Source organism: Poeciliopsis prolifica, unplaced genomic scaffold, assembly GCF_027474105.1.
Source record: "Poeciliopsis prolifica strain line A6 unplaced genomic scaffold, Auburn_PproV2 SCAFFOLD165, whole genome shotgun sequence".
NCBI lineage: Eukaryota > Metazoa > Chordata > Actinopteri > Cyprinodontiformes > Poeciliidae > Poeciliopsis > Poeciliopsis prolifica.
Genome location: NW_026562540.1, coordinates 142,501 through 153,992, shown reverse-complemented (window position 1 = coordinate 153,992; position 11,492 = coordinate 142,501). Strand labels below are relative to the sequence as shown.

The 11,492-nt window shown below is 42.0% G+C and overlaps 2 protein-coding genes across 2 annotated transcripts in view; both read left to right on the top strand.

Annotated features, from left to right (window-relative positions):
- The first annotated feature begins 723 nt into the window (after positions 1–723).
- Positions 724–3,408, top strand: LOC129356327 (uncharacterized). Its single transcript, XM_055025915.1, has 3 exons — positions 724–1,032; positions 1,501–1,773; positions 2,793–3,408. Exons 1-3 carry the CDS (start codon positions 724–726, stop codon positions 3,390–3,392), a joined length of 1,182 nt encoding a protein of 393 aa, XP_054881890.1. The 3' UTR covers positions 3,393–3,408.
- A 1,915-nt stretch (positions 3,409–5,323) lies between these two features.
- Positions 5,324–11,492, top strand: part of ttc3 (tetratricopeptide repeat domain 3) — a 51,013-nt gene continuing 44,844 nt past the window's right edge. Inside the window, 12 exon segments of the mRNA XM_055025914.1 lie at positions 5,324–5,396; positions 6,573–6,617; positions 6,620–6,639; positions 6,713–6,746; positions 8,257–8,292; positions 8,295–8,395; positions 8,397–8,413; positions 8,490–8,571; positions 9,455–9,481; positions 9,484–9,510; positions 9,681–9,816; positions 10,210–10,295. Coding sequence (XP_054881889.1) covers positions 5,324–5,396; positions 6,573–6,617; positions 6,620–6,639; positions 6,713–6,746; positions 8,257–8,292; positions 8,295–8,395; positions 8,397–8,413; positions 8,490–8,571; positions 9,455–9,481; positions 9,484–9,510; positions 9,681–9,816; positions 10,210–10,295 — 684 coding nt within the window.

The window sequence follows — 11,492 nt, the reverse complement described above, 5'->3', positions numbered from 1 at the left end:
CAGCAAGCTGCAGGTAAATGTTATCATTTAGCTGGTAAAGAATAATTATTGCCCTGTCAATAAATGATTTCTAATAGATTGTTATTACCAGAGGAAAACAGACGGCTTCATGAGGTCAGAGGTCAAACTGATGAAGAAAGAGGATGGATGCTCTCTGCTAAAATATTGCATCTTCCATCATCTTTCAGCAAACAGTTGAGATAAAGTTGGTTCTGGTTTCACCGCCATTTACCTGCTGTTTTACCTGCCAGTGAAAGTTTCATTAAAAGTTTGTTAATCTGCAGCTCATGAGACGGAACCAGCCGAGGAGATGAAAAGTTCAAACTTGAATTAAATGTTGAGTTTTAACATTTTAGCTCAACAAGCTCTAGTTGGGTAACAAGGTCACTAGATCCTCTTAAAGATGGAGTCTCTGAGAACAGTCCTCATAGACACAGGAAGTGTTTTCAGCAGAGTTGAGCTGACTATCCAGGAACGACACCAGGAATTTAAAATTTGCCAGTTTCAACAGGTTGGCCATCGAGAGAAACATGAATCACCTTCAGGTTTTGTTAATGTAAAGCAGGTTCAGGCTGTCTAATAAACGAATCGCTCTCCAGCAGACTGGGATATCTTTGACAGATCTCTGGACCGGCGCTGATGACGAAACTGATGACCTCCCCGGCCTGGGTCAAATAAACACAGATAAGCCTCACATCTCTGAGCTGGAGCTCAGTGTCTGCCATGATCCTGACGGTTCCGTCTCCGTGCCTTCCTTCTGCCGCCACCGTCCAGCAGCTGTTCTCTGTGGCCCGAGACGCCGACATCGTCCCGGACATCTCCCTGGATCCGGTGCTCACCACCTTCCTGTCCCTGGACTCTGCCGCCCTGCAGCACCGGTACGGCTTCCTGCAGCGCGGCATGAGCGGCGAGCAGCAGGCGGCCTTCCACCTGAATCTCACCGCGCAGCTGAGCAGCAGCAGGGTCACGAACGGCGGCGTAGGGGTCGTCGCCTTGGCCCTGTCCCTGCTGTTTGACCAGGTTGCTCAACATGTACGTCAAATATTTCATTTCCCTGTTTAAATTTTTTTTTTCATCAACAGAGTATTAAGGACAAAACAATTATGGGTAAATGTCAGAAATAAAGTTATTCATATAATGAGAATAATCCTAACCCTATTATGATGTTATTCTCATAATTTTATGTTATTCTGTAATTTTATTAGTGTGGCCTGGGACAGATTTTAGAATGGGCTTACAGTTTCGGTCGCCCAGGGGTCCAAAAATGACCTTTATTACATTTTTAATGAATTCATGCTTTACATTGTGTCTTATATAAAACCAATTGATCAGATGAACTCCATGAGTCTTTGGAGAACCACCCACAGTAATCAGTAGGAGAGTTTTTGTGCAGCGCATTGGGCACCAAATGGGCTCCAGCCCAGGGCCACGACCGGGTGAGTCCGGCCCTGCTGCTCTGCTGTAATGTCTATGAAGCCAAACTTTTAAAGCTGCCATCAGGTTTCGCCACGGGGATCCGAAGTTCAGAAGATGTTCGGCATCAGCGCCTCGTCCAGAATCGGATCGATGATCCACGGCTACCTGCGCCTCGTCCCCGCCATCGCCAACGACGAGGAGAAGATGGCGGAGGCCGCCGAGCTGTACGACGCCTGGCTTAACCTGGAGCTGATCGACCATTATGAGAGGATGACCACCAAGAAGAGGATGAGCACAGAGGCCATGCGGCAGTGGCTGGCCGGCGCCGCATTTCACCTGCACCTGAGGATCCATCAGGTAAGCTGAACCAGAAAACAATGGAGGATAAACTTCTACAGAACTCTGGTTTTCCATTTTCATTCAAACTGACTGAATGAACGTATTTCTGCAGTTTGTACTGGGAGCACTGGGAGGAGGCAGACGAGCTCGATGTATTTTTTTCAGAGTCACTACATAATAATTTTAACAAATTTTCTGGTGAAAGAAGAAATAAACAGACAAATGAGCTCTAAAAGTAAAACCACCTGAGGAAAAGGAAGCACCTCGCTTTTAAAAGTACTTAAAGTATTTGAGTAAAAGTATTTTCTCAATGTATTCTTTTATGCAGGAGTGTCCAAAGTGCGGTCCAGGGGCCTTTAGTGGCCCTATGCTGATTGCATGCGGCCACTGACATCAATTGAAGATTAAAACAAAATCCATACAGACATCTGATGTCTGCATGGATGTCTGATGACTTTCTATATTTAGTTTGGAAGAAATGATCACAAAGTAGTACAAAACACAAATTATTTGTCTTTAAATAATGATGTGCTGTTTACACAAACACTAATTTTGCTGCACACAAATCTGCTGTTAATTAATTCATAAAACTAGCATTTTAAAGAAACAGTGACCTGAATCTGGATTTTATTGCTCAGAAATTACAAAAAAATCTTCCAATTTCCTAGAAAATGTAGAAAATTTCTTTTAACAAGAAAAACTTACCACACTTTTTCAGGTTTGTTTCTATAGTGATCTGCACATCCCTTTCCAACAACAGATCTATTTGTTTAGTTGAAGTGGAGAATCATGCCGTATTATTTCCTACTATGTTGTATTTTCCCGGATTTCGCCATATTTGGCATATTATGAGTTTAGCCATCTTCAGGCCTGGCAGACATTGAAGCAGAACTTTGATGTGTATCCCAATTAATTAATAATTCAACAAGGAATGGTAACAGAAAGCTGCTTTTTCCTCCAGTTCTGCTTGTTTTTGGATTCAAACCTGTTGGAGACGAAAGCAGGAACAGAATAAATCTGAATTGATTCTCCAACAGGTTCGCCTTCACTCTGTGCCATCTGGGTCCATCGAGTCTCTGCGTCTGTCCTACAAGACGGGGTTAAATCGCCTCGTTAGCGGCTATGTCGCCTATTTACGTAAAAATATTTTGGAGACTGAAGCGGGGGAAACATTGGAGCCAAAACGCAGCAGCGTGGAAAACAGCAGCGCCTCCAGCACCGGGAATGTGACGGCTCACCCGGCTGATGCCAAAGCCAACTCCACGGCAGGCGACCAGAGGAGCTGCGGGCAGCTGGTGGGAAGAAATGCTTCGGCGGCGCCGTGTTTCAGGCAACTGGGTCTGCTGGTCATCGAGCCGCAGAGGGAGGTCAGTCACGGCGTCCGGCACCGGCCCTGTGAGTCTGCGGCCATCCAGGAGGCCCTGGTGACGCGCATCATGAAGGCGCAGGACCTGCAGCGCAACAGGAACTTCTTCCTGTATCCGGAGAAAGTCCTGCGAGGCCTGCTGAGGCAGAGGCAGCACTTTGAGCTGCGAGCCAACCGGACCGAGGGAAACGGTCCATCCGGGTCGCAGCCGCGGAGCGGCGGCGGGACAGGGCCGAATCAAGAAAAGAAAACCATACAATCAAGAGAATAAAGTCATAACATTACCACTTTATTGTCGTAATATTATGATTTTATCATCACACTCTTACGACACTGGTTTCATTTTTTAGTTCTTAATTTTTCTTATACGGTGGGTAACACCCCACCGTATTTTAAAGATTAAAATGACAAAAACCTTTTAAATAACATGATAACAAAATAGAAAATCTAGACAGAAGAAATTCTTTTCAAATGATTATTTTTTCATTGATTGCATGTAAGCAATCAGTCAATTGCTTAGATCAATTGCATGTAAGCAATTGACTGATTGCTTACATGGAATCAATGAATAAAGTTGATTAATATTGTACATTCCAGCAACAAGGCTTTAATCACGTGTCGCCCTCGGCCGTTCGGCCGCGTGTTGCCGTGGTTCACGTCCACAGAAACACACAAAGTCATCAAACACGCTTCATAAATAGTGACATATTTAGTGTTTCTTCTTGATCTATAAATCACTCACCAGGCTCAGCAGATAGGAAATAACACAAAACAGAAAACATTGTGCACAAACAAGAGGTCTCACTGGAACACAGACTGTATGTTTGTCTCTGTGTCTCAAGTACTTTGGTTAAAATTTATTTTTTTTTATTCAGTGACGTTAATTGCACTGGATTGAGAATCCAAAAACTTTCTCAAGTAGAACGAGCATAATAATTTTACTCAAACAAATGTAAAACTACTCCTGAAATGTTTATTCCCAGGTCATGTAATGGATGCTCTTTGCCACTTATTAAAATTCCTTTGGGATCAATAAAGTATTTTTGAAAACTTACAGTTGGGGGCTTGTTTTTAATATATTCATCTTGTATTGATTAGTAAGATCAATCCTGCGTCGCAGTTTAAAGGGCACAGCTCTTATTTTGTTGGTTATCAAACATTTGTGATGAAATGTCCAGACCTTCTGTCCCGCGACTCGGGAACAAAGTGTAAAGGTTACAGCCTTCCGCTGTAAATAAAGCCAGCTGGGGGCGCCAGCGGGGGGCGCTGTTCGCTGAGGCTGCAGCACCGCGCCGGAGAAAAAGAAAACCCTTTTTATGCGTGCAGCTGCTTGTTTTCACGAAGCACCTGAAAACAATTCAACACATTATGATCTGAGGAAGACAGAATATTACAGTGAAACCTCCAGTTAGCAGTTTTCATAAGGTAGGTTGTGTCTGACTGTTTTCAATCTCTTTAAAACATTTGGATGACATTTTAAATCGCTAGTTTTAGCTAACGGTCTGAGCGCTAAAACAAAAGGCTGATAATGGATTGAAACGTGACGTGCATCTGAGAAAATCTACTACAGTGTTCGAATAACTTGAACTGTGAAAGAAAACACATTTAATAACTCCGAAAGGCTTTAGTTTACGTCCTTGTGAGGATGTCGGGCCTGTAAGGAAGTCAGTGAGCTAAAATGCTAGTGGTGGGTGTGGTTAGCCCTGGGCTAACCCGAGCTAACCGGGGCTAACCTGGGCTAACCACACCCACCAGGTAATCTAGGTATCGGTGGTTGTTTCCCTGTTGCTTTTAATGGCAGTCAGGCCTGGTTATTGCTCCGCGTTCCTGTGAGTGTCGGACACATTGAGCAGTTTTTGGCTGACAGGTTGGGTCTCCGCCACATCCACACGTGGTTTCTCAAAACTGGCGCAGCCGCATTTAGTGGGAAAAGGAAGGAAAGTGGCACAGAAAGCGGGTTCGGGTTGCGGTTTGGGTTAGTCTCAGGGCTGTTCCTGTTCGTTCTCATTTACAACCTGGTTTGTGTTCCTGGGGAGGGGCAGTTTACAGCCTTATAACCCGGGGCAAATAATGCGGACGCATGAAGGGAATGGTTCCTCTGAGAGATTCTCCAATCTGAACATTTGCAAATATCCTCTATCAATAATATGCTTTTGTCCTAATGTGGCCCATATCATCTTACCTTCATAATACAGTGGAGAAATGACCGCAGAGACGTCGATAAAGGGCAACACGATGGGAATAAATGATAAATATCGACAGGCTTTCCTTGTCGGTACCGGGGGGAAAACCGTTGATGGTCAAGATTTCAGCTGCACAGTCAAAAATCCCTGGCATAAATCAAAGTAATAATAATGAAAATCAGCAGAAAGGTCTGCGCTTTCCTCATGTAGATGTTAGAAATGTACATATTTTTCAGCCATAGATGATCGAGTTTTGTTCCATTGTAGGCAATACAATGTTTGAAAATTGAAATAAATTACTGGCATCTTGTTGGATTTTTATATTGTATTAAATTTTTATTTAATATTCTATAAGAATTGAATTGTGCCGATGAAATTTTTCATTGGCACAGTGGCCTCTTTTATTCGATTGATTAGAATAATTGATGACTAATACAATCATTTGTTGCAGTCCTGATGTTTGATTCTGATAAATATCGCTTTTCTTTAATATGGGCAATATTTATATCGACCATCAACATGGGCCCAAATATTCACGTTGGTGCTTTCCTAATGTTCAATCATAAATTTATAAAACTGGATAAAACAACAATATTCCATGATTAATGACGTAGTGTTTTTGTTGGAACTAAGACATTCTGACATTTTAAAGTAAGATTTCAATGTAAAACCTCCAGTGTTATAAAACGAGACGTTTGAGCGGCAGAGCCCTGCAGAGTGTTTTTACTTTTACCAGAAGATTTATTTACATTTTTTCCTGGTCTCTTATTTCAGGCCGACTCCACTTCCAGTTTCTGTTTCATTAAATGTTTTACCTAATGTTGGTGTGCGCATCTGTCTGTCATTTTCATCTTCATGCCAACCTGGCCGTTCCGCCACCACACGACAGGAAAACGTCCAGTTCACATAAATGCAGAGAATGTTAGGAAGTCTGCACCACCATCAAATGCCAGCTTCTATTTAAAAAATAAAAGAAAAATATGTTCAGAAATGTTTACGCCCCATTATGCAGCATATTAGTTTCAATGTAATGATTGGAAAAATTAAATAATACTGTGGATTTGCTGTTATTTTTCCCCTGAATGATGCTTTCTATTTATTTGTTTTCTTCATGACTTTAAATTTTCCTGCCAAGGTTTAATGTTAAATGAAAGTCTGAAACTAGAATATGTCAAGATACTGTCAAAGAAATTTGTATATTATTGCAAAATAACATTTATTTAGAATAGAAGGTAAAACCTGTAATGCTGTAAACTTTGTTTGCACAGACTTGAGCAAAATGTCAGATTCAGACTCGGACAGCGACTGGGGCTTCCCCGCAACAAGAAGTTTCTGGTAAAAATCCAGCAAATATTTTCCATGTTTGCTTTGTTCTTCATCTAAACCTGTTTTTCTTTTGGCTTCGTAGAAATCTCACGGGGAGATCAAAATAAACTTTTCAGGTAAGAAAGATTTAAAACTTATAGAAAATTAATTAGGATTGACTTAAAATTAAATATTCTGAAAGTTTTCCACCATATTTTCTCTCTAAATTGTGACTCGTGAGGAATGTTTTTATTTTTGTAGCATTTAATTCATGTTTTATGTTCAATCACCAAAAAGCCTTAAATGATGACAACATGAACAGAAAATGAGATGGAACAGAGTTGGGGATTTACTGTATTGTGAAAAATTATCACTGTAACAGTTTCGATAAATTTCAGTTATTTTAGAAAAATGGCAGTTTGATTGGAAATGTTTTTATTTTCTCCACTTTTTGTTCCACAAGGCCACGAGTAAATTAGAGGACTAATGTCTCAGCCAGATCTAGAGAAACTCATTCATGTGTTTATCTTTAGTCACATTGATTATTGTAACAGTGTCTTCACAGGCCTGTCCAACAAATCAATCCTCCAGCTGCAGCTGATCCAGAAGCTGCTGCTCCTGTTCTCACTAAAACCAGGAAGATAGAGTCATAACAGCAGTTTTAAAGTCCCTCCACTGGCTCCCTGTAGCTCAAAGAATAAATTTTAAAATATTGTTGTTAGTTTATAAATCACTGAACGGTTTAGCACCAAAATACATCAGAGATCTGCTGTTGTTGTATCAACCTTCCAGACTCTCAGGTTCTGGTTCTGGTTCTGATCTGCATCCCTAGAACCAGAACCAAGAGAGGAGAAGCAGCTTTCAGCATCTATGCACCAAACATCTGGAACAAACTTCCAGAAAACTGTAAAACAGCAGAAACCCTGACTTCCTTTAAATCTCAACTAAAAGCCAGTTGATTATAGAGTTTTATTTGAAATGTAATCAATTATAAATTTAATGATGGAACAATGTATTGTTTATTCTATGATGCATGATTTTGTGTTTATGATGTAAAGCACTTTGAAATGCCTTGCTGCTGAAATGAGCCATACAAATAAAATTTGATTGATTGATAAATGAAACTTGTTGCCGATCATGTGATTAGATATGTTTTTTCCTGCAGAAAGCTATTTCAGATGAGAATATTCTTGAAGAATAAACTTTGTGTTTCGGCGCCGTGAATTAGAGCTGCACTGATTGACTACCGGTCTTTGAAAAAAACCTAGCTTACAGATTCTGATTTTGTCCGAAAGCAGTTTTTTGTCTGAAATGTTACTCAATATATCAAGAAAGTTGCTGGTTTTGGCTGAATGGGGCAACTGTTGGCAAACTGATCTTTGGTTTACAGCTGGAAGAACTGAAGCTGTGCCAACACTAGATCTATAATTCTAGGTATAGCTCTCTGTCAAAATTTCAGTTTATGTTTCAGAAAGTTTTAGCACATCCACACATTGATCTGTTCTCAGCGTATGTTCAGTGGCTGGATGGGGTCAAAGGTCACCTGGTGGCCTGTGATGTGGAGATATGTCTCCTTGGTGTAACTGGTAGCTAATCTCATACTGAATATATCCAGATAAAGCGACATTTTGCTTGCAGCTCCTCCAGAGAGAGTGTTGAGCCAGTGGGGCTCCATCCCCCTACACACAAGAAGGAAGGCGCTCAGCGGATGAGAGTTTGCGTCTTCTGGTTTCCCACGCTGCTGCAGCCCGACATCTCCAAAACCTTCACTTGGGCCGCAGAAGTTTGGCTTAATCAACGAAGAGTGAGTGCAACTCAGCCCACTGCTACAGATCAGACAGGAATCGTTGCAAAGTGCTGAGATTAGATTCTGTTTGCAGGAAAAGTGAAGTGCTGGATGTGGAGAACCTCCGCAAGATTCAGGTGGTTGAAACGATCCTGCTGCACCTGGAAGTGGCAACTGTAAGTCCCACCTCCAGCTAGCTGGGTCAGTCTCCGTCAGCTAGCTGGGTCTCCGTCAGCTAGCTGGGTCAGTCTTAGCTAGCTGGGTCAGTCTCCGTCAGCTAGCTGGGTCAGTCTTAGCTAGCTGGGTCAGTCTTAGCTAGCTGGGTCAGTCTCCGTCAGCTAGCTGGGTCAGTCTCCGTCAGCTAGCTGGGTCAGTCTTAGCTAGATGGGTCAGTCTTAGACAGCTGGATGGGTCAGTCTCCGTCAGCTAGCTGGGTCAGTCTCCGTCAGCTAGCTGGTCAGTCTCCGTCAGCTAGCTGGGTCAGTCTTAGCTAGCTGGGTCAGTCTCCGTCAGCTAGCTGGGTCAGTCTTAGCTAGCTGGGTCAGTCTTAGCTAGCTGGGTCAGTCTCCGTCAGCTAGCTGGGTCAGTCTTAGCTAGCTGGGTCAGTCTTAGCTAGCTGGGTCAGTCTCCGTCAGCTAGCTGGGTCAGTCTTAGCTAGCTGGTCAGTCTTAGCTAGCTGGGTCAGTCTCCGTCAGCTAGCTGGGTCAGTCTTAGACAGCTAGCTGGGTCAGTCTTAGACAGCTAGCTGGGTCAGTCTTAGCTAGATGGGTCAGGCTCCGTCAGCTAGCTGGGTCAGGCTCCGTCAGCTAGCTGGGTCAGTCTTAGCTAGATGGGTCAGTCTCCGTCAGCTAGCTGGGTCAGTCTTAGCTAGCTGGGTCAGTCTTAGCTAGCTGGGTCAGTCTCCGTCAGCTAGCTGGGTCGGCCATTATCAGCTAGCTATTCATAGTTATTGATTTTGATGACATATCAGATGTTCAAATATTTTTGCTAAATTATCCGGTTTATTCGTTCTGTAGCTGTTTTGTTCCAAATGTGATGCGTTTTCTGTTTCTCCTGCAGTTGGACAAGGATTCCTCCAGACACGTTTTTTCATTTTTTGCAACATGTTGCATCAGGTAATCTGCACTTGGTTGGCTCACAGATTTCCATCTTATTGTCTGACTTTATGCCATTCATAACAATTTAAGTTGGGCTGTGAGGAAATAACAAAACTTCTGCTGATCTTGTACATCTCTTAGTTAGCCAGTACTGGTGCATTCAGTAACATTGGGACTTTCTGCTGCAGCACTGCTCTCCAGAGATCCTGGAGGAAGCGGTGCGCTGGCTGGAGACGCTGGGCGATCGGTTCAGACGGGAACAGCTGCTCTGCCTGGGAGGATTCCCCAACTGCTACACAACATTTGGCTTCATCTTCTCGGAGTGTGAGGCGACAAGTTAATTGTTTTTAGTTTTTTTTTAATCATTTTTTTGCCGAAGAGTTTTTGCGGCGCCAGTGGCTCGTATGTTTGAGAGTCGGCAGACAGGAAAGAGGGTGAGGAGAAGGGGAGGGAGGATGACATGCGACAAAGGTCGCCGGGACCGGGAGTCGAACCTGCGACGTCCGTGTCGAGGACTGAGGCCTGCAAACGTGGGGCGTGCTGACCCTTGTGCCACCGCAGCACGCCCCTGTCAAGTTAATTAAAAAAATTAAACTTTATCTCAGAGTGTGAGGCTAAGAGTTGTGAAGATGAAGTTTTAGTTTTTTACAGTGCAAGGTTTTCCTTTTGTTAAAAAACAGATAATTTCTAAAATGTGAATGGTTTGTTTTTGATTAGATGCGAAGTTTATCCGGGAGATGAGCAACAACCTGGACGCTACGATGAAGGCCCTGAAGGCACCGCCCGATGAGTCGTCTGCAATGGTAACAATCAAATCCTCTACACTGTAAAAACTATAAAAGCACTAAATCCTAATGAGTAGTTTTGTCTGATCTATGGGAAAAAAAATCTATATAAAACAAAACTAAGCGATAAGTAACTATTAAGCAAAATATTTTTGTTTTAAGTCAAATCTAATATTCATTAAACTTATTTCCTTTAACGAGACATTTCTACGTATTAAAGGAAATGCACTGCTACTGAAATTAGAACCATTTCATGAATATGGAGGAATATCAAACTCTTATTGAACTGAGAAATGATTTAAAGTTCATTTCAAGTGAACTGAATCAACTTGGTAAGAGTTTTTTTTTTGCTGTGTGGGACATTTTAATGCATTTTCTTCAGGTTTTTGTTTTTAATGATTTAAAATCAAAATATTTATACGCAGTAAAAACTGCTGGGTTAGAAATAACCCAATTTGTAACCCAGTGCTGGGTCATATCTGGACCGAGTCAACGCTGGGGTGTTTAACTCAACTGGGTTGGTTGGTGGTTTGACCCGACACTTTGGGTTACGGCCTCTAACCAAACGCTGGGTTAAAGTTAAATTGGTTAAATTGACCCAAAACTGGGTTGAAAGTCATGACCCGACACAAGCATTATTGTACCACAATATTAGGGTAAAAAATATATATATTTATATTGAATTTCACTGTATAAAAACATGATTAAAAACAATTTAAATGTCATACATATGTAGAGCCAGCAGAATTCATTTACAAAAGTTACAAAACAAGTTTTTTCAAAAGTATATAATGAAATCACTTTAACTGATTATTTGGCTACAACTCCAGAAGTATCTGTTACTACACATTAGAAAACATTTCATGTAAAAAATCTGTTTTAAAGCAAACCACAAGTAAAAATGTCAGCCACTAAACAAGGAGTATTTGTATCGATACTTTAGGATTTTTGCTAATGCATGAGGACATACGATTCCATGCTGCCGCATTTTGTAGCTGCGCCACCAGGTTTGTCCCAACCTGATGGAGAGAGGAGACGGAAAAAACAACTTAGTGATGCACTTGATTAAACGGTAAACAATTTGAGCATGATTCAGAGACAAAGGTTGACTTACAGGCTGGACATCAATGAAACCATCATCCAGGTTGATGGGTCTGAAACTTTTCTCCCAAATGTGTATCAGCTGGTCTGTCTGGCAAACATAAGCTTGTGCTA